Genomic DNA, 21,686 nt, shown 5'->3' on the forward strand with positions numbered 1-21,686 from the left:
CGGCACCGGGCACCCCGGGAGCGGGGCCCTGACGGGTCCCCGGTGTCCCCAGCGCGGGGTCCCCCCGTGCGCTGCCCACGCTGCGTGCCCCCAGCGTGCCCTGTGCCCCAGCATAGAGACCCCAAGGCTCAGTCTCCCCCGTGGCCCTGGCACAGGGCGAGCATTTTGGGTCCCCACGTGGCTGGCGTGGGGTGCACACAACCTGGGACAGGGTCCCCACTGTCCTTAGGCCAGGACCCCCAGTGTCTGCAGTGCAGGATCCTCATAGTTCCAACATGGGGTGATCAGTTTGGGTCCCCACGTGGCTGGCATGGGGTGCACCCAACCTAGGACAGAGTCCCCAGCATCCCCAGTACAGGGTCCACATGGTCCCAGCACAGGGCGGCCATCTTGGGTCCCCATAGGGCTGGTGCAGTGTTCCCATAGCACAGCGTCCCCAGTACGGGGTCCCTGTGGTCCCAGAACAGAGCGACCACTTTGGCTCCCCACATGGATGGCACAGTGTCCCCACAGGGGCTCTGCACGGCAGGTCCCCATGTCAGTGACGTCCCCACCGGTGCGGAAGAGCTGTGATGGGTCCCCAGCAAAAGTTCCCCATGGTCGTGGGGCAGGATCCCCAGTGCCTCCAGCATGGGATCCTCAGTGTCCTCAGCCCACGTTCCCCATGGGCCCGGCACAGGGTGCCCCCCGCAGTGTCCCCACGGTGTCACCACAGGATCCACAGCCCAGAGTTCCCTCCAGCCTGGTGTCCCCATGCTCCCATCTCCATGTCCCCAGTACAGTGTCCCCATGATCAGAGCCCCAATATGCTCCATCCCTGGCAGTGTTCAAGGCAGGCTGGACGGAGCCTTGGCTGGGATGGTTTGGTGTGAGGTGTCCCTGCCCATGGCAGGGGTTGGAACTGGGTGATCTTGAGGTCCTTTCCAACCCAGACCATTCCATGATTTCCCATTCCCCAGCATCCTCGGGGTGGGGAGCTGCGAGGCTCAGGATGCCCCATCACAACCCCAAACGCTCGTCGCCGCTGCCCGCACGGAGAGAGGGGCCGCAGCCCCAGCCCCTTGTGCCCCCCAGCTCCCCGCAGCGGGTGCGGTGCTGAGAGTTGTGGGGGGCGCGGCGCCTTTAAGAGCAGCGGCATGAGGCGGCGGCCACGTTCCGGCTGCGTGTGGCGGCTATAGCGTTTTTGGAGGGCCGTGTGCATCCGCCGGAGAAAGGAGTCCGGCCGCCCCGCCTCCTCCCGCCCCAGGGGCGGTCGGCGGAGGGATCCGTGGGGAGGGGGGACGGGGCGGTGCTGCGGCCCCCGGGATCACCTTGGCGAGGGGAAGGGGCGGTGCGCAGAGGAGCGGCGGCTTTCGGCGGGGACGGGCGTGAGGCGAGGTTCGGCTGCGGCAGGTAACGGCGGCCTGAGGGGCAGCGGGCGGCGGGGAGCGAGTGGCGGTACCGGCCGCGGCACCTTCCGCCGCCGCCATCATCATCCTCCTCCCCGTTCCCGTTGTTGGGCGAGGGTCTCCTTCAGGCGGTGGGGGGGGGGGGGGGGGGGTAGGGGTGCGTGTGTGGCGGAGCGCGCATGCGGGGGTCTGGCGGCGCCGAGCACGTGGCGCCGCGGCCGAGTCCCGCTCGGCCGGAGCATCCCGGTCCCGCCGCCCCGGGCGGAGGGGGGGTGCGGGGGTCGGTCCCTGAGGCGGCTGCCGCGGCGGGGCTGTGAGGCGGAGCGCGGGGCCCCGGTTGCAGCACCCCGGCCGCCTTCCTGGTGGCGGCGGCGGCTGGACCGGAGCCTTACGGGAGGCTGAGTCAGATGGAGCGGGAGCGCAGCGCTGTGCCGGCCCCCCCTTCATCTCCTTTCCGCCCCCCCCGCCCCGTCAACCCCGTGCCGGCGCTCACGTAAGAGCCGACTCTGAAGGGCATCAGCTTAAATCAGTGTACGGCTCGCTGGGCTCACAGCGGTGCTGCAGCCTCTTTATCACTCCGCAAGAGATGGCCCCTTTAGCATTAATCATCTCCCGTAATTGTGCCTGCTTTGACACGTCCGATTGGTTTGGACAGTCCCGTGAACTGTGAAAGCCTTTAAAACGTGTTGAAACCTTCTTTGCAGGCATGAATAGTGCTTTTATCGGCAGACAATGGCAACCTCGGAGTGTCTCCTCGGACTCGTAAAAGTATACGGCAGTCTCTAAACCTCTGCTTTGTTCTGATAAGACAGCTAGTTATCAGCGGCTCCCAGGTTAACAGAAATCACTGCTTTTCGGAGGCTTTTGTGATGTTAATGCCTTAACTTCCTGGCTGCCCCCCTCCTGTGAAGGGCTGCTGCTAAGCCTGACCTGCTTTGGCCTGAAGGTTGGATGACAAAGAGGTTTTTCAGTTACCCAGATACCTCTTGGGGAAACTCGAGGGTTTCAGTGCAAAAAATCGGCCCATAGCAGGTAATTTTATGCTTGACATCCCATTTATAAAGCATAATTTAGGCTAATGTAGAGCAGTGAAGTTTGCTGGCCTCGTGGCTCGTGCCAGTGCCAACCTGTTTCCAAGCCATGCCTTAGCAAAGGCGAGGCAGGAAGCTCTGCTGCGAGCCACGTGTTTGCAGTGCGGTGTTTGCCTGCAAAACCTATCCAAGAAACTTCACTTTCACTAGATAAAGAGCTTGTGGAGACTCTGGCCTGCGTTTTTCCTGGCTGCCTGTTTCTTTATCTGCCCCAAGCCGTCAGTTTTGTGATAAGCCCAGTTTATTGGAGTGATCCACTGCCGGTGTTGATTCCCTTTCTGTGCACCAAACTGGTAATTTAATTTGAGAGGAATAAGCCGTTTCCGGGGCTGGCTGCACCACGTGCTGGGCCTTTATCTCCTTCTCCCAGGGGGAAGGAGGTACTGGGGCCGCTGCAGCTTGGTGATGGATGGTGGCACGTAGGGAATGGGGCGGCTGCAGTACTTGTGCGCTGCCGCCCAGGGCGCAGCAGGTCGCCATCCCTCAGGGATGCGGCACAGGGATCTAGACCTCCATCTAGGGTTATTCAAATGGAAAACCCACCGTAAAACTTTCTTTTATAATGCAAAGAGGATTTCTTTACAGCTTCCTGGAGGCAGCTAGGTGGTTTCTGTCGGCCTGGGGGCCAGGCTGGAAGTCTCCTTGTCCTTTGTCAGAGCAGCACCTTCAAGGTTAAGTCGGTGGGTGTGCCCACACTACAGATACCCTCGAGATAAGTCTTTTTAGTCGCCAAACACCTTATGCTTGTCACTTCAACTCAATTTCTCTTACTAAGTCTCCTTTATATCTTTGCCCTCAGGGAATGGCAGGCTGGGCTAACGCAAGGCTTATCCCTCTGCATGCAGGAAAGTGCTGATGTTGTCCTGACCCTCCCAGCTCCATAACGCCAAGAAGCCACAGAGGCATCTCTGTTGCCACTGTGCAGTGACTGTTGTGGGACTCTCCCTAGCTGAGCTGCAGTTCACTGCTGGGGAGAGCATACACTAACTGGGAGCAGGTGGTGGCTGCTGGGTCCTGTCCAGCCTTGCAGAAAGGAGATGGCTTTGGGGTGGCCATCTTGTACTTGTGTAACAGTGCAACACTGCCTCCTGCAAGGGAAGAGCTGTTGCCTTCCCCTCTGTAAGAGGGGATGACAGGCTGCTTTAAAGCCTGCCTTGCCACAGAGCTGGTTTTTTATGGTGTTGAGAGACTTTAGCCTCTCCAGTGAGCAAATCTGATGTTTTTTGGGCTTTTTTTTGGGGAATCGGGAGGCTTGCCCTTGCCCAGTTTCATAACCCTGCCTGTCTCTCATGTGAGTGCTAACTCAAATCATTCCTGCCTCTGGCCAGGGACACTGGGCGTGAGCAGCCTTGTTGTGCAGTGTCAGTGAGGTTGTGTAAGTGAGGCTGACCAATAAAACCCAAATCATCACCCGCCATGAGCCTGCCGGCAACATTCACAGGCAGTAACATCTCTGGTGTGGCGATGGTTAACGCTGGCGCTGCCTGGGGATAGTCCTTGCTGCAGTTTCCGCTTCCCTCTGTCACCGATAACAGTAGAGACTTGGCCCAGGGTGGGGATTGCTGCTGCTTCTGCTCCTTTCCCCATCCCCCTGGGCAGATCTGATCAGGAGATGCAGTGATTTTGGAGCTTCTGGACCGCAGGATGAGCTGGCTGGAGTTAGTCACCTCACTACTGCAGAACAGGTCTCTGCCCTCACATGAGCTCTTTCGAGAACATTCAAGAGCCAGGGAGATACCAGACATCTTGCTTAAAGCACAGGCAGCCCAAGTAATAAATGTGGGGGTTTAATGGTTATTCCTTGAGAAAGGAATTCACATTTATTTGGTGCTGGAAGCATTCAGACTCTGTAGGATATTGCTTACCCCCCCTTCATTGCCCAGCCCAGACTGAGTGCTCTGTGTCTTCAGGCGTCCTTGAAAGTCCGAGCTCCTCTGTTTGAATTAAAAAACCCCAGACCTGGCATAGTGGGAAATGCCAAACATTCCTGTTATATTTGTCAGCCTGCTCCCTCCAGGAGAGCTCAGTCGGTGCTTTGTAGATACAGGATAGTGGGAGGCAGGAGGAAATGTTAGAAAGCAAAGGTTGTTGCTAGCATGGCACAGTGCTGCAGGCACATGGGTCTGGGATACTTTCTGGCTGCTGCATTTCTGCTCTCCCTCCTGGACAAGGTCATGGTGTCTCTGATTGACTTTCCTGAGTGCACTGAAGTGCTCGTGAAGGGGGTTCTGGCTGGGAACTTCACTTCTCTTTATGTACTTACAAGGACTTTAGGGGGGTTAAAATTATATTTGCAAATGACTTGAGTGGGTGGGGGTTTTTCCATGAGAGCTCACATTGCCTATTTTAAACCCCCCCAAGTCATGCTCTGGGTGCAGTTTCCAGCTTGGGATCCTGTTGTTTCATATCCTTTATTTCCAGAGGCTGTGCAGACCTGCTCGCCTGTGTGGAAGTGATTTCCCAGCTTGTTGTTTTTGGCATCTGGAGAAGTTTGTGCTGCTCTGCAGGTGTTGGAGGATGCAGCAGCAAGTGTTAGAGGGCTAAAACACAATGTTTCAGGGCGAGCAGCGGCTTTTCCTATAATAATGGGACTTTCTCCGGCTTTTTATGTGGGCAGACTTTCTTGTTGTGACTCCGGTGAATCAGCAGCTTCTGGCAGGGCTGAGGGAAAGAAGGTTTTGCCAGGACAAATTATGGTTTTCGCTGCCCTGGCTCCTTTGTGCCGCATGGGAGCGGGGCGATGGTGAGTCAGGGCTGCCTGCGAGAGGATCCGCACGTACGTGGGGAGGGGAGGAGCGTTGGCATGGGCAGGCACATGGCAGACTGGCAGGGCATCTCCTGCCTGTTCCTCAGAGACTTCCATCTCTGACGAGGCATTCGGGCTTATTAGTGCCTCTGTTTCTAACCTGAGTGCTCTGAGCTGGCTGATGTGTGCAGTTAACACTGGTTTGTGAGTTACTGGGGGGTTTTTACGTCTGCTTGGGGCAGGCAGAACAAACCTGCACAGCAGCCTGTGTTTCCATGAGCACCACACTAAAGGTGTATCTTATAGGTGAAGGCAGCTTATGCTGAAAGAGCAGCCTGCTTTGAATATCCCCTGTGTGCCCAGGGGATGGTGTTCATAGTGGAAGTGCTGTTTGAAGTTAGAGCTGATGATCTGCCCATGCCAGCAGCTACCACCTTACATCACTCCTACCAGAGGCTCTTGGAAAGTCAGCAGTCTCGCCTGGGCGGGTCAAAGAGGACAGACAGCTTCTAGCTGCCACTGCTGCTTGAGAGCACAGGGACTATGGTGCAGCCAGAAGTGAGCCATTAAGAATGCCCAGGGGCACCAGTGCTGCTGGAAATGGGCCTCCTCCCATTCTAGTGGACAGTTAAGCTTCAGTTCAGGTTCCTCCTGGGATTGCAGGCTGTTCTTGTGTTGTGGGGATACTCTAGTCCTGTAGAGGCAAGCAGCCTGAGTTCAGAGAGTTGTTTTCATCCAAACATTAAGGAAAGTCAGCAGTTTTAAATGTCGTGGTGGTTTGCTGCTGCTCTGGGTGAGGGGTAGTGCAGGGGATGGGGCAGACCTGCAGCATCCGCAGTTGAAGAGTCTGTGGGTGTATTAGATCTTCAGTCTTTGTGTTCTTTGCCAAGGTATTGTGTTTCATCAGCCCAGGTCTACTTGCTGGCACAGGCTTAAAGAATGGGAGTTAAGCTTAGGTGAACGTTGCCATGATTCCTCAGCAGAAGATTACCTGTGTAAGAGTGTCTACAGTCACACTCGCGCCGCGCTGTCCCGCTCCCTGGTTGCGATGGGGTGTGCACTGGAGGCCTGTAGGAGAAATGAGAGCTGGGAGGGAGGAGGCAGAGTCTCTGCCGGTGCACTCAAGTGCTTGAATTTTGTTGCGTTGTGTAGCTCCAAGGGAAGACTGGCAATGAAGAGAAGCTATGAAGGGAACATCTGCATAGAAGGCAGGTGAGCTTTGGGTGGTGTATGTGGGGGATGACATGGAAATTAGAAGTATGTCTTGCCTGTATCTTAAGACTCTCAAGTAGGAACATAAAGATAGCTTGACCCAGTAGCCGCCTGCTTGTTACCTCCATATTCATCACGTGGGTGTGTTGATGTCTCTGCTTGATGAGCCAGTCTGGGTGATTCCTAAGCCTGGCACCACTTTCTTCTCTTCCAGACACAGGATTCCAGCAACAATGTCGAAGCACCATGATGCAGGGACTGCTTTCATCCAGACCCAGCAGCTGCATGCTGCCATGGCTGACACCTTCCTTGAGCACATGTGCCGCTTGGACATCGACTCGGAGCCAACCATTGCGAGGAACACCGGCATCATCTGCACCATCGGTAGGTGATTCCTAGATAAGGTTGTAGCTGGGAAGCCCTGTGTGGTGAAACTTGTTTGGGAAATTGGGAGAAGGTTTCAGCTTTCATCCCTTGCCAGGGCTGAACTTGTGTGCTGAAAGAACATGATTTTCCCATGTCTGCCTAACCCGTGTTATTGCTAGGAGTGAATCCTGTAGCTGGGGAGCTCAGGACTGCTTAGGTTCTGCTAAGCTTCTCAAGGCAAGTTAAAACAGTCTCTGCTGCTGCAGATACGATCTGCTTCGGTGCTGAGTAAGTCTGTAATCCCTTAGACCTTTTCTCTTCCGCATGAAGCAGTCTGTTGTGAGGGGGTTATCTCATGATTTTTTCAGAGTTAATATTCAAACTTCCTTGGTGCTTCAGGGCGTGTAATGACAGGACAAGGGGGAATGGGTTTAAACTGATAGAGGGGAGGTTGAGATTAGATATAATGGAAGAAATCTTTCCCTGTGAGGGTGCTGAGGCACTGGCCCAGGGTGCCCAGAGAAGCTGTGGCTGCCCCATCCCTGGCAGTGTTCAAGGCCAGGTTGGACAGGGCTCAGAGAAATGTGGAAGGGGTCCCTGCCTGTGGAAGGGGTCCCTGCCTGTGGCAGGGGGTTAGAACTGGATGAGCTTTTATTGTCCTGTTGAAACCTAAACCAATCTGTGATTCTTCCTCCCAGGCCCAGCCTCCCGCTCGGTGGAGAAGCTGAAGGAAATGATTAAATCTGGGATGAATGTTGCCCGCCTCAACTTCTCTCATGGCACTCATGAGGTAAGGGTAGGTCTGAGCTGATAAGACCTGACTGGACCATGTGTCTGCTGGCTGTCGCTCACAGAAGACGGAAATTCAGCTCAGTCCAGACTAGTCTTGGTGTGGGAAGGTGAAACTTTCGGGGGAAGCATGCTGGTTGTGCATATTGAGCCTGTGTAATTGCTGATAACAGTCAAGTTTTGAAAGCACTTCAAGCTGGTTCCACACCCTTCTCCGTACCAGGAAGCCAGGTAACTGATATTCAGGGCCAACTGAGGTGTCAAAGGCAACTTCATTGCCTGCCGTGAAACCCTTCAGTTCTTCCTCATGTCTTGCCATTCCCTGTACAAAGCTCCTGGTTGTCAGCTAAGAAAGTCAGAAGCCAGCAACATTTATCCCTCTCCTGCTGATCACACAACTACCAGTTGCTCATCTTGCTTCATTGCTGGGGGTTTTGCAAGCAGGTCAATGAATAACCTTGTCTCAAAAGAAAATTGTTAGTGATTTGAAGTAATTACTGTGCTTAGTTGAAAGAATTGAACTCCTGGCTTTGCTCAGCCAACCCGTTCTGGTGGTGTTCCTGGCAGTCATGAGGTTAGCACCGTGATGCTGGGGAGGTGGTGCAGTGAGCATATAGGAATAAGGTCAAAAGAAATCAACACTGTTTGTGGCAGGCGGGCCCTTACCAATATAAATAGATCCTCAGTGATACTGGAGGAGCTGAGGATCCCGTTCCAGGTTGCCTGGAATGGCACCCTGAGCCTTCCTGCCGAGTTGTTTTTACCCTGGCTGCCCTCCAGCATTCAAAATGTCAGGCAGTAGCCAGTAGCAGCTGTAGGTGGCTTTACTTACTGAACCATGAGCCTCCTGGGGTGTAACAGCTTGGCCCCTCACCCTCATGGCCTTTAAAGGCCACAGGGCACTATCAGAATTGAAAGGTCTGATGCTTAACTAAAACCATCAGACCTCAACTAAAGACCCTGGGGTAGTGTCAGTGCATAGCCTGCAGTTAGAATCTGCGGGGAGAAGGAGTAGTGTGGAGTAACTCTGCCCCTCGCAGTCACACCCTGCAGCTGCAGGGTGCTGGGGTCTGTTGGCTGGTCAGGGAGTGAGTTGGTGGCCAGTGCTTAAACTCACACCATTCTTGCCCAGCAGAGCGACCGCTGTGCTTTGGACACTTGTTTCCTGAGGTTGAGAACAGGGACTGTGGCTTTCTGTGCTGGGTGAGGTCTAATTGTGCATTTCATGCAAATGAGGTGAGGCTACAGCAGAGTCTGGTCTTGCTGTCACCTTCTGTTTGGCTGGTGGCTGTAGCCACTCTTAAGTTTGTTTTCTCCTGGTTCCTCCAAAACTTTCCAATTTCTAGTGAAGCCCCAAAAAGTTTTCATCCATTGCGAGTGCTTCAGTTCTTTTCAGTTCTTGTGTCTGCCCAAAGCATTTAACAGGGCTTCAATTCTAACAGAATTGCTTTAGCACCTGGCTGCCAGCTTTTCATATAGAAGAAAATGGCTTTTACTTCCAGCTCTGCCCACATTCTTGTTCTGCATATGTAACCCTGGAGGAAGCCTGACTCCTAGGAGCAAGTTACTCCTTGTTATCAAACTAAGAAGTAAAAATCCCAGGAGACTGGGACCAGGTAAACATGATGGCACCGTTAGGGCAGGATTTCTGAACTGCACACACCTAAAGTGTGGTGTGTGGAAGGGTTGGGGCCTTCTCAGTCTCAGCTTTCCCCCTCAATCAATAAACTAAATTGCACTTCCTGCTCTAGAGTTAGCTATTGCAGTGCATCTATGGCTGAGGGCACACACATGAACTTTAGAACAGTTTTTCCTGGCCCTGCTTTCCTGGTGCTGGGGTATTGTCCCTGTGATAGTGAAGTGAGTGTGCAGGTCTCGTGTCAAGGCAGGTGACTGGCATGAGGGGAGCAGAGTGCTTCCAGGTGAGTCAGAGCTGCTGGTCTGGCAATGAGAGGGGAAAGGGTATTTCTTATCTACAAAAGTCTGTCGAGTGTTATACAATCTGCAGTCAAGGTTATCTCTTTATGTTGTTTAAGCAAGTAAAGTAAACTGATCTGCTGGTCATCTGAAGCTTGTTTGAAGTGGTTTGGATGGGAGTTGCCCCACAGAACTGGCTGTCTGGACACAGGCAGCATTAGCAAAATGCCTTTGCACATGTGGAAGTTGGGAAGTTGGGTGCGTGGTGCTGGAATCTTGAACTTTCGGCTGTGATTGCTTTGGGTCTCAAAATGTGAATACTTCAATAGGTAATGTGCTCTCAGCAAATCCTTTATCTTCAGGGGAAGTTGAAGCTTAAGAGTCCTAAAAAAAGCTTGTCTGTCTGCTCACGTGTGGGACTGATAAGAGGGGTCATGAAGAAGGCCACGGGCAGTCAGCATTGTGGCAGAGCTTCTGGAAGTGTTCTTCCTAAAGGCCTGTTGTTTGTTGGGCCATCTTAAGGTGGCAAGTGTGTGTCCTGATGGAAAATTAACTGCCTGGGCTGTCTGCTGGAGTTGTCCTTCTGGGATTACAAGTGGGGCCAGTGAAGGCACAACCATTTAAGTGCTGGGCTTCACTTTCATGTGGGGACGGCCACTGTATCCTCATGCTCTGCTTCTGTGGAGGCTCAGTCTGTATTAAATTCTCAAGCTACAACTGAAATTGAACGTAGTGTAAAAGCAGAGCTGTCAGCTGGGGCAGCTTTTGGGGTGTGTAGTAATACCTTTCATAAGCATTGGTGTAGAAATGGCCTGAACGTTTCCATCTCTTTCCTCGCCAGTATCATGAGGGCACAATCAAGAATGTGCGAGAAGCTACAGAGAGCTTTGCTTCTGATCCCATCACCTACAGACCTGTGGCTATTGCACTGGATACCAAGGGACCTGAAATCCGAACTGGACTCATTAAGGGAGTAAGTTGCTGTTTCTGCCTTTTCTCCCTGTCTTTTTCACCATGTGAGCCTGGATACCCTGTTATGCCTGTGGCCTTCCCAAATGAAAAATGTCTCTAGGGGCCAGGTAATGAGCCATCTACCCATGTGTGGATGATCAGGTGCTGGCTGGGAGGTGGTTGCACACTGTTTTTTAGTGCTTTTGCTGAACTGCATGTTTTGACACGCAGAGCGGCACAGCAGAAGTGGAGCTGAAGAAAGGTTCATCGCTCAAAGTCACCCTGGATGATGCCTTCATGGAGAAATGCGACGAGAACGTCCTGTGGTTGGACTACAAGAACCTCACCAAGGTCGTAGAAATTGGCAGCAAAATCTACGTGGATGACGGTCTGATTTCCTTGCTGGTTAAGGAGAGAGGTGGGTAGCAACTGTTCCAGCTATGCCTGTCTGGTTTTGCCCCTGAACACGTTCGTGCTTTCCTTCTGGTAACTGTTTTTTTTTGCTCGCAGTTGGGTATTAAAGGACAGGCTGACAGTTTGGGTTCTTCGGCCTGGAGAAGGGTCCAGGGAGACCTAAGAGCAGCTCTAGTGCCTAAAGGGGCTCCAGGAAACCTGGAGAGGGCCTTTGGACAAGGGCCTGCAGGGACAGACCAAGGGGAATGGCTTTAACCTGCCAGAGGGGAGACTGAGCTGAGCTCTTAGGCAGAAGCTCTTCCCTGTGAGGGTGCTGAGGCGCTGGCCCAGGGTGCCCAGAGAAGCTGTGGCTGCCCCATCCCTGGCAGTGTTCAAGGCTGGGTTGGACACAGGGGCTTGGAGCACCCTGCTCTAGTGGAAGGGGTCTCTGCCTGTGGCAAAGGGTTGGAACTGAATGAGCTCTAAGGACCCTTCTAACTGAAACCATTCTGTGGTATGATTCAATGAGTAAATGGGTCTTAATTCCATAGTGAGAATTTGAACAAAATGTTTTCTACCTGAAGTGTAGCAAGTGTCCAAAAACTTCATCTGGTTTCACTGGGCTGTCATTTGAACCCCCTTTTCAGCGATGAATGTGTGGAAGGGATATACAGTGCTTATGATCAAAGGCTGTTCAGTGGGGCTAATTTATACTTTTATGCAGGATTTAACTTGTTTTACAGTGTAGACCCTGAGCTTTGTGATTAGAGACAGGACTGGCTTTAACTGGTAGTGTAGGGGTGGGGATTGGTCCTTTGTAGTGCTGCCTAAACCACTCTAGCCTTAAGGTGTTGCCTCAAATCCCAGAGTGTAGGGAGATGGAGGTGAGGCTTTCAGGGTCTCAGTTTGGAATTACAGGAATTACGTGTGTGCACAGGGGCAGCCTGGTAGCTTTTCTGGGAGAGGCAGTCCCAACTTCCTGCATGGAACAAACGGCATCTTCTCCAAGGGCAGTGCAGGAGTGGTTTTTGGCCAGTCTGTTGTGCTCCCGTGGGTAAATTGCAAGCTTGTGTGTTACATAAATGTTCTGAAGAAACAGATGATGTGCTTTGTGTTGTGTGTGGTCGCTACTGGCACTCTGCTCTGAGGCAGAGAGGTGGTGTGGGAGCTCCAGCAGGGAGCTTCTGGCAAACACTGACTGTAGGAACCCATCCCTTTCAGGCAAGGACTATGTTATGACGGAGGTGGAGAACGGCGGCATGCTGGGCAGTAAGAAGGGAGTGAACCTGCCTGGCGCTGCGGTCGACCTGCCTGCAGTCTCCGAGAAGGATATCCAGGACTTAAAATTTGGCGTGGAGCAGAATGTGGATATAGTGTTTGCTTCCTTCATCCGCAAAGCTGCTGATGTCCATGCTGTCAGGAAAGTGCTAGGGGAAAAGGGAAAGAACATAAAGATCATCAGCAAGATTGAGAACCATGAGGGTGTGCGCAGGTGAGTTTTTAGGAAGTTTTATATGGCATTTGATAAGTGTTGTGACTTGGTTTTGGTTTTCCTCCTCCTGCCTTGGCGTTCCAGGATGGAATGGCATGGAGGGGGAGGACAGAAAGTGTTTCGCACAGCACATGGGGTAACAAACCTCTTCTCTTGGTGTCAGGTTTGATGAGATCCTGGAGGCCAGCGATGGCATCATGGTGGCCCGTGGTGACCTGGGCATCGAGATACCTGCTGAAAAGGTCTTCCTTGCCCAGAAGATGATGATCGGGCGCTGCAACAGGGCTGGTAAACCCGTCATCTGTGCCACTCAGGTACTGGAAATGCAATGGGAAAAGAGGGTGTGAGTGTCAGTAACTCTCATGGTGTTACTGTTCCCTAGAGTGAGATGCCTGGGGCAAAGAGGGCTTGCTCATAGCTTGAGGTGCTGTTTTAAAGATCTTCGAGATCTTCACCAGGAAGGTTACGGGACCTCTGTCTTTGCTGAAGGTTTTACCCCTTGAAGGCATTATGAGCCTTTTGGGCTGAATAACCAAATTCTGGTGAAGATGGCATGTGCTTTTGCCTTGGCATCTTGTAGCAGCACATCTGTGTCTAACACTTGCAAAGGTTCCCAGGTGTATTAAAAGATGTGCCCACACTGCAGCATCAGAAAGAACTGAGGGAAAGATCCATCCCCTCATTATTCTGGGAGTGGGAGAAGGAGAGCTGGTGCTCAGCTTCACTGGTTCCAGTAGATGTCATGTGTGCACAGCCCTGAGGCACTGGGAGGACTGGTTTCCTGCCTGCCCTTGCTCTGTGCATAGGCTATGAAAGCAAAAGCTGTCTCTAAACTGTAGCCACCAGGCAGGGCTGTGTGTCGCAGTGATGTATGCTCCTTCCTCTTCCTGTATTGCAGCTGAAACGCAGTTTCATGAGTGGTGTTTGCCCAGTGGTGAGCTGCAGCTGGGGAAAGCTGAGCACTTGGGCAAGACAGAAGAGCTGGCCAGGCTGTGGCATGTGGAGGGACCCTGGCTTCTGGGAGAAGGGGGCAGGAAGAGCTAATGAGAAGGAGAAGCTTTTCTTGTGAAAGCTGTTGTTTGCTGCTCTCCTCAGAGCAAATGCTTAGGAGGCAGGTGGCAGCTGTTCTGAGATTACATGTTAAAGAACTCGAAATCTTGTGTTGGATGAAGACAACTTTAGTTGGTGCAAGACCTCACTGTTCACCTATTCCTAGATCAAAGAAACAACCCCCTAGGTACTAGTTTGGGAACATGTGGCTGGATTTCAGCTTCTAGAGAGCTCAGAGTTCCTTGGGCCAAGCCCTGTGCTGGAAAGTTCAATTGGAAAGTTGGAGTACTGGGTCTGTGGTGTTGTGTAGGTTAGATCTTCCTGGAAAAGGAGTGAATGAGGAACAGAAATAAAGTTAAATGAGTTGGTTTTTCTTGCAGGAAGATGCTTTAATTCAAAACTGGTCCCTCACCATCCTGTACACACAGTAGAGCTCTTCAAGCTGCATTCTGTCTTCTGCCCTATATATAAAGTACATTGATGTGCACTAGTGAAAAAGCAGCAGCTTCCTTCTGCAGTGTCTTAATTCCTTTGGCTTTCCTCTTTTCCAGATGCTGGAAAGCATGATCAAGAAGCCTCGCCCAACCCGCGCTGAGGGCAGTGATGTTGCTAATGCTGTCTTGGATGGAGCTGACTGCATCATGCTCTCCGGAGAGACCGCCAAGGGAGACTACCCACTGGAGGCTGTGCGCATGCAGCACGCTGTGAGTACTGCCTTGGCTCCTGGGAGCAGTCCTCCATTGCTCCCATTTTCCATCTGAGCCAGGCACCTGGAGGTGTAAATGTGGCTCAGGCTGGGTTGGCAGCACCTCACAGTCCAAAGTAATGGAATCAACCAGGTTGGAAAAGCCCTTTCAGCTCATCCAGTCCAACTGTTCCCAGCACTGCCCAGGCCACCACTGACCCATGGCACTGAGGGCCTCATCTCCACAGTGTGTGAACACTTGTAGGGACGGTGACTGCAGCCGTGCCCTGGGCAGCCTGTTCCAATGCCTGAGCACCCTCTGGGGAAGGAATTTTCTAATCTCTAGTCTAAACCTCCCCTGGTGCAGCTTGAGGCTGTTTCTTCATTCTCTGTTTCTTCACCTAGTGTGGTCCTGAGGGCCTGAAACCTCACTTTGTGTGCTCCCAAGCGTGGCCAGGCAGAGCTGAGAACTGCACTGCAGTGCTCCAAAATCTAAACTTCACATTTCTCACACTTAATTCTTGTTTAGGCTAGGGTAAAGAGGGGGGTTGCCATTACCTTGGCGTGAGTTTCTTCAAATGCCCTATGTGTTGTGGCATATTAAATGCCTTAAACTTCTCCAAGGTCAAGGAGCCGCTTAAGCGGTTTATCTGTAGATAATGAAAGGTGTGGGCTGGTTCTGGGGGTGGGGGAGGCTCCTGAGCCTGGTTTGCAACACTGTGTGCTCAGGGTTGGGGTGTGTGTTGCATGAGAACCGACAGCACCGTGGTTTTCCATGCCTGAACTGCCAGAAACCTCTGCTCTGCTTCCAAGTTCACCCAGCTCGGGCTGCGGCTGATGGAAACCTGATGAGTGTCCCAAGTGTTGCTTCTCCTCAGTTACCAGTGCTGCGACTTGCAGCAATGCTAACTTCCACCAGTTTTACATGCAATTCGGGGTATAGAGGTGAATCAACTCGGCTAGTGTTTGTTTGCAGTGCATTTTGGAAGTAATCTTTTATCTGGGCAATATGTGCATTGGAGGTTTTTGGGGTGGAAAATGTGAAATATGACTTCATGTAACCAGTAGCTGCTGGACTGAACACTAACGATGCAACTGAAAGGTTCTTCCTCAGTTTTCACCTCCTAAATCACAAGGGCTGACTTTCTACCAAGACTTGGAAACCTGCTGCAGGAAGCCTTCTATCTGGGCTTCCATTCTGGCATTAATTCCTAGGCTCAGGCGAGTTGTATTGTACCTGTACCCTGAGCTCAGGATCTGTTGCATGTGCTTCCCTCTTTCTGCAGACCTGGGAATTGTGGTGTTTGCTCTGCCAGGCCTTTGGAGAAACAGCAAAGGTTTAAACCTTCTGTGCAGAAGAGTAAATACAGATTCACTTTGTTTAGCATAACATGGCCCAGGCAGCAGGGTGCCAACTCGCCGATGGTAGGAGCACAGCCCCTTTCATCTGAGCTGACTGGCTTGGTGTTAGTTGAGAGAAGCCCCAGCAATAGTGCCCTGGGTAACCGCGGTCTGAACATCAGCAGCATGGCCAGAGCAGCTGAATATTTCCATTGGAAATGGCCAAGCGGTCACAGCAGGGAGAGAGCTCTGGTGAAGAGTGGCTCCTCTGTGCATTCCCTGGCCTGAAACTGGTGTCAGTTTGGCTTTATGTACTTATGCAGTGCTGCTACTGGAGTATTCCAAGCAAAGCTCCCTCTGTAGTGAGGTGTAGACAGTAAATGTGGGCTGTCAGGTCAGGGTCTGTTCTACGTAGTATCCTCGCACCTCTCTAAGAGACCTGACCTGTCCATCCCTGTCTCGGCAGCTTTCCTGGGCCTCCACAGTGGTTTGCTCAGCAATTCCTTTTCACTGTCCTCTTGGACACAGGTTTGCTCTTCAGTACCTGGCAGCTCTGTGACAAAAATACCCTGTGCCTCGAGTTTAGTAGCAAGCTTCCAAATACTGGGCAGGCTGTTTCTGCTTGTGGGAGTGGGTTTCCTTCCAGTTCCAGTCCACATTCCACAGTTGTCTTCAGATGTCACCCTGGCCATGCTGTCTGAGAGGACCGAGGTTTAGATAGCTGCCGTTTTCCTCTTTCCCACCTCCACCCTGGTACCTCTGCATGTGTAACAGCTGAAAGCCCTCTGGCCATTTCTGTGTGAGTAATGGCAGTGGTGGTGTGGAGTTAAGGACTGGGCTGCTGTTCCTGCCTGTCACATGTGTCCTGGTATTTTTAGACATAAGATACTTAACTACTTTGGCTTAAACTGATATCTGTGGAAGAGGGATAATTCCTGGCATCATGTAAAGCAATTAATTAACATTAGAATAGCAAAATTGATATTTGGAAGGGGTCTAATGACAAAGCCATTTACTCATGGCACTTTCTACTCAAACATAACTCGTCATGCTTTGTGTAGTGGCTGCTCAGTTTCCAAAGCAACAACTGGATGGAGTTGTCCTCGAAAAGATAATGAACCTTTGCACGCTTTTCTGGTCTCCGCAAGCCTTCCTTATTGGGTTGTCAGGGGCTAATGCAACCTTCTGAGATGAGAATTGTCTTTAAATTTGAGGATGAACAGATCACTTGAACCTGTGGCAAATGCTTAGTCTGAGCAGAAAGCCCTTAGATGTGCATCTTTACCTTGTCTGGCACTGTACAAACACCCCAGCATGTTGTGACAACCCTATAAGGAAGACTTGTTCCTATTTTTATTTCTCTATTACAGAAAGAGAAGTCGTTATAGCACTTGGAGGTGAAACTTTATTGGCTCTCAGGTTAAACTAAGTCTTTACTGGCTCTCAAGCTAACATAAATCTCATGAAGCTGAGAGACAGTCTCCCAAATTCAGGGTGATGTTGAAAGCACACTGATGGCGTGCTGGCTCCATGAAGACTGTTCCAGCAGTGCTGTGTGGTGTTGGGAGGGTATTGGGAAGGAGGCATGGAGCTGCAGAGGTTTCCTCTTGAGGAGCTGTGGGCAGGACCGTCAGCAGGCTGGTAGATGGCATGAGAGTCTCTGAAGGAAGTAATAAGCAGCTGCAACAAAGCGCTGTGACTCTGAGCTGCCTTGCTCTGCTCCTTGAAAAGCAGTCAGTGTTTGCCTGCTCTGAAAGGGCTCCAAAATACAGCAGGAATGCCACCTATGGAACGCTGGCCCCATGACCAGTGCCCACCAGTGCAGCGGTGTGGTGGAGCAGCCAGCGCGGCTGTGGTGTTACTGGGTTGTGTTCAGCAAACTCCCAGCCTGAGAGCCAAGAAGAGCTTCACAGCTTGACCTTTAATGTCCTCTCGCATGCATTACTATGACAATTAAGGCAATTAATGTGATCTCATATTCCTCTGGTGTATCTTTCCTCCTTTTCTTTCCTCTCTTCTCCTCCGTTGCTCCTGCTCGGGGCTGCAGATCGCTCGTGAGGCTGAGGCCGCAATGTTCCATCGTCAGCTGTTCGAAGAGATTTTACGCCTCAATGTTAACAACAGAGACCCTGCTGATGCCATGGCAGTAGGCGCAGTGGAGGCCTCTTTTAAGTGCTTAGCTCCAGCCCTGATAGTTCTGACCGAGTCTGGCAGGTAGGGCTCAGAGAGGGGGCTTGGTGCCATGAGTACAAACACACACTCCCTTTTAGCACTGCCAATGCTTAGCAAGCGGTTCACTGCTGCCCTATCAATGCAACTGCTGCAGTCTGAGCTGACTTCTCTGTGGCAGGGAGGGACTCCGTAGGCAGGAGCAGAGCGAGAGTGCCTGGCAGTTGGCATGAATGTCACCGAGTGTGGGCTCGGCAGGGTGAGGTGACTCCGGAGGTGCCACCAGTTCGGCAAAGAAACCTTGAGGACCAGCTGGTTCTCTCTAACCACGTGCTGTTTGGGCGCCCGCGTGTTGCGCATTGCCCCAGATAATCTGTGCTCCCTAATTGGCAACTCCTGCATCAAAGCTATTGGTGTTTGTGTGGCACATTGCGATGGAGCATCTCGCCCTGCCCCTGCTGCCCGGGAGTGCCTGACGTGAGTGTTGTGTTGTCTTCCCGAACGCGTGTTGCTCTTATAGATTGCCCGGGAGGCCGAAGCCGCCATCTTTCACAGGCAGTTGTTTGAGGAACTGCGTCGTCTGACATCCCTCAACTGTGATCCCACGGAGGCCGCTGCTGTTGGCGCTGTGGAAGCGTCCTTCAAGTGCTGCAGCGGGGCCATTATTGTCCTCACCAAGTCCGGAAGGTAGGAGGTGACAGGTTCCCCCAGGTCAAGCCAACCTCATGACAGGGTGGGGGAAGGAGACTCGCATAATGATGGCTTTGAAAGGAGAGCCGTAGCGGTGAAGCCGGGCTTTGGCAGTGACTGAGAGCCCAGCTCCCTGCTGCAGTGCTGGTTCCCTGGAGATGGGCAAACATCTGGAACATCTGCACGCAGAGAACATCCAAGTTGCCCCGCCTGCCTCTGCCAGCGTGGCATCAGCACCAAACCCTGCCTACCCTTCCAGCTGCAAATGGCATTTCTGCCAGCAGCGCTGGCTGGAAGAGTCAAGGGGAAATCAGTGGTGCAGCTTCAGTTCACATTTCTTGGCAAGAAATCCTCGATGTAACATGTTCAGTGGACGCAGTATCCATTTCATTTATTTCTTTATTTAAATCAGGGCCTTGGCCTTTCATAGTAGCATCCAAATTCTTGGTCCCCTGCTGACCCCTTCAGGCAGCAGCCCTGCTTGCCTAAGCCTGAGGGGTGAAGAGGGACTGCTTAGGATTGTAGGGAGGGAAATAGAGAGTGTTGGAAATTGCCTCTTCCTAATGCCCCTGCCTGTGTTAACCTCACTGACCAGGCAAGCACCAGCAGCAGTGTGCTGCCTGCGCGCACAGATGAGCTCAGTGCCTTGGCTGCGGGTGCGTGACAGCAATGTGGATACCCTGGGACCATTAGAGTCTGGGATTTCCATCCAGCAATGTGAGTAGAGACTCAATTTTCCGGCAATGGAAGGGGAGCTGGAGCTGATCAGCTTTTCTATCTAGAGGCATTAGGCTGCCCATTCCCAAAGCACGTCCGACCCTAAGTCTCAGACTGCTTCTGGAATTGCCTGCACTGGATTTGGACCGAAGGAATAGTGCAGCAGCAGAGATGCGATTAGATGCATGGTCTGCCTGAAGATCTGGACCATCGGTGAATTCTACATCCAAAATTTACAGCTTCAAGTGGTTTGAAGCAGCTGCTTCCAGCTGAAACGAGGAGTGACTGTAACACAGAGTCTGGACTCGTGCTTGTGATGTTCTTGTGACAGGTTCCACCTCACACTTGACCTTTCAGGATCAGAACTGAGTATTTTCAGATGTGGATTCGGTTACAGCCCTTGAGTACCTGGATGTCCTAGAGCTGCCGGCAGGCAGCGTGGGAAGGCTTGTCCGAGAGCTGGCACGTGTGTCTGGGGGCTGCCGCTGCCTGCTTTGAGCAGCAATCCCGAATGTTCCTGAGTCTGGCTCCACTAAATGAGGCTGCAAAAGCTCGTGGAGATCCTGACATGCTCGTCGGAAAGATGGGAGTTGTAAATACTGCAGTTTCCATCACCATTTGCAGTGCCCAGGGAAAAGGAAGCTGCAGTCCCCACCCGGGGTGTGCTGCTTCCTCTTTTAGGTGTTTTAAGGCCCCTGTGCCCAATGTTCCACTAAATTTTGGCCTCGGTGGCATTTTCTTCCTGTTGGGTGCAAGAGCAGAGCTCTGTCTGGAGGAACTGGCCTGTGCACTGCCTTCAGCAGGTGAACGTGGCTGGGAGGCAAATGGCTTCAGTGCACGCTCTCCTCATCCTGTGAACCGGGAGCTCCTCAAAACAGAGGGAACTTGCAGGGGACCCCCATTGAGATGCCAAGGACTGCTTGCAGAGGCCGGAATAAATGGCACCTCGCCACCTTAACATAGCAACGGAGACAAATACATGCTTGTTCTCGGGACCAAAACACCCAGATGGTGCTTTAAACGTGGAGGCGAGATGATGGTCACCACTGCCAAGGGTGCTGGCCTGCCCAGCTGCCCAACTGGGAATTCAGAGGAGCATCCAGCTGGTTTGGTGGGCTTGGCTCTTGTCAGCATCTCCCATGGGTCATCTTCTGGTGCCTCCAGGGGTGTGTGGAGTTCACTGGGCAAACCTGGCTGCTGCTTGTGCTGTTGTGGCGGTGCACGGGCTCCCCCCGTGCCTGTAGCATGGTGCTTCACCCTCTGTGTTGTCCTTGCAGGTCTGCACACCTCGTGTCCCGGTACCGCCCGCGGGCTCCCATCATCGCGGTGACCCGCAATGACCAGACTGCGCGCCAGGCACACCTCTACCGCGGCATCTTCCCTGTTCTCTGCAAAGAGCCGGCCCTGGACGCCTGGGCTGAGGACGTGGACCTCCGCGTCAACCTGGGCATGAATGTTGGTGAGTGAGGCCACACCGGCCATCAGGCGGGTTGGGACATGGGCGTCCTGAGCCCCAAAGGTGCTTTTGTGGGTACCAGTGGGGACTGGTGACACAGGGAGAGGAGCTCGCTGCCTGTGTGGTAACAGTGTCTGTTTGGGAAACGGGGGATGGCAGTTGCATGAGTTGCAACTGCATCCGCTTGGGCAACGGGCCAGCAGGGTTGGCACGGCTGCCTTAGAAAACAGGGTTGGCTTTAATGTGGTGCTTGTCCTGAAGGATGAGAAGCCCAGAGCAGGGTGGCTCCTTTCCTGTTCCCTCTCCCAGTTCTGTGCTGTGGAATTCTCAGCTCCTTGTCCCAACAGAGCCCAAACCAGAGGGGTGGGCAGCGATGGAGCCTTCACCTTGGTGTCCCTCTGCAGGGGTGGGTGCTGCGATGTGACAAGCCCTGACCCCTCCCTCTGTTCTCTCCTAGGCAAAGCGCGTGGGTTCTTCAAGAGCGGTGACCTGGTCATAGTGCTGACCGGCTGGCGCCCCGGCTCCGGCTACACCAACACCATGCGTGTGGTGCCCGTTCCTTGAGCGACTTGACTCCGACCAGCACCAACCACCTTCCTTCCCCCTTCCCCTGCTCCCATCTCCCCTCGCATTAGGCCCGCCATCGCTTGCGCTGTTCTTCTCCCTAGTGTGGACGTAGGTTGCTAAACCACCCAGTGCAGCAGCAGCAGCAGGGGGAAGAGACCTTAAATCACTAAAAAAGTACATACTTGAAGTGTTTAGTTTTTTTTAAACCCTCTCCCCGTAGTGAAGTCGTGCCCCGGTCGATGCTGGAGTCAGCGCAGTGAGTTCCTGTCAGTGTAGGACTGGCCTCAGGGTTTGGGGTGATGGGGAAGGGGGGAGGCGATGGTGGCCAGCGCTTCCGCTGTCCCCTCCCCGCTGGAGGCACAGACCAAATCTGAGATTTATCCAGCCCCTCGCCTTGTTTGTCGCAGGGGTGGGGGTGGAAGAGGGGTGTTCCCCTCCCCTGCGCTCCCCTCCCTGCGCACTGTCACCGTGTTAGTTGTTGCGTGTGTCCCCAGAGCCTTCCGCACCCTGCACTCCACAGGCCCCAGGGGCAGTCAGAGCACCGCTGTCCATCAATAAAGAGAAGCTGAAGCACCCACACCTGCCCCGGTTCTTGTCTCGGGGTGGAGGTGGAGGGAGGGGGGTGCCTGGGCTCATTCTGGCAGCAGACGGAGGGGACCCGGACCC

At 53.0% G+C, this 21,686-nt stretch overlaps 1 protein-coding gene across 2 annotated transcripts; it reads left to right on the plus strand.

Moving 5' to 3' along the window:
* The first annotated feature begins 1,308 nt into the window (after nucleotides 1-1,308).
* On the plus strand, nucleotides 1,309-21,597 carry PKM (pyruvate kinase M1/2). Of its 2 annotated transcripts, none has more exons than XM_065688026.1 (11): nucleotides 1,309-1,392; nucleotides 6,652-6,821; nucleotides 7,502-7,593; nucleotides 10,351-10,482; nucleotides 10,692-10,878; nucleotides 12,075-12,345; nucleotides 12,509-12,659; nucleotides 13,947-14,099; nucleotides 18,111-18,277; nucleotides 20,275-20,456; nucleotides 20,911-21,597. In XM_065688026.1, the coding sequence occupies exons 2-11, from the start codon at nucleotides 6,671-6,673 to the stop codon at nucleotides 21,015-21,017; spliced, it is 1,593 nt and encodes a 530-aa protein (XP_065544098.1). In that variant the 5' UTR covers nucleotides 1,309-1,392; nucleotides 6,652-6,670; the 3' UTR covers nucleotides 21,018-21,597. The 2 variants fall into 2 exon arrangements, with proteins under 2 accessions (XP_065544098.1, XP_065544097.1); XM_065688025.1 differs by lacking the exons at nucleotides 1,309-1,392; nucleotides 18,111-18,277 and adding exons at nucleotides 6,418-6,437; nucleotides 17,469-17,635.
* Nucleotides 21,598-21,686: the final 89 nt, after the last annotated feature.

This window comes from Lathamus discolor, chromosome 8, assembly GCF_037157495.1.
Source record: "Lathamus discolor isolate bLatDis1 chromosome 8, bLatDis1.hap1, whole genome shotgun sequence".
Taxonomy (NCBI): Eukaryota; Metazoa; Chordata; class Aves; order Psittaciformes; family Psittacidae; genus Lathamus; species Lathamus discolor.

Coding starts and splice junctions, on each gene's coding strand:
- PKM (XM_065688026.1), top strand. CDS start 6,671: ATGTCGAAGCACCATGATGCAGGGACTGCTTTCATCCAGACCCAGCAG. Junction 12,346..12,508: donor AACCATGAGGGTGTGCGCAG/GTGAGTTTTTAG, acceptor TCTTGGTGTCAG/GTTTGATGAGATCCTGGAGG. Junction 20,457..20,910: donor CAACCTGGGCATGAATGTTG/GTGAGTGAGGCC, acceptor GTTCTCTCCTAG/GCAAAGCGCGTGGGTTCTTC.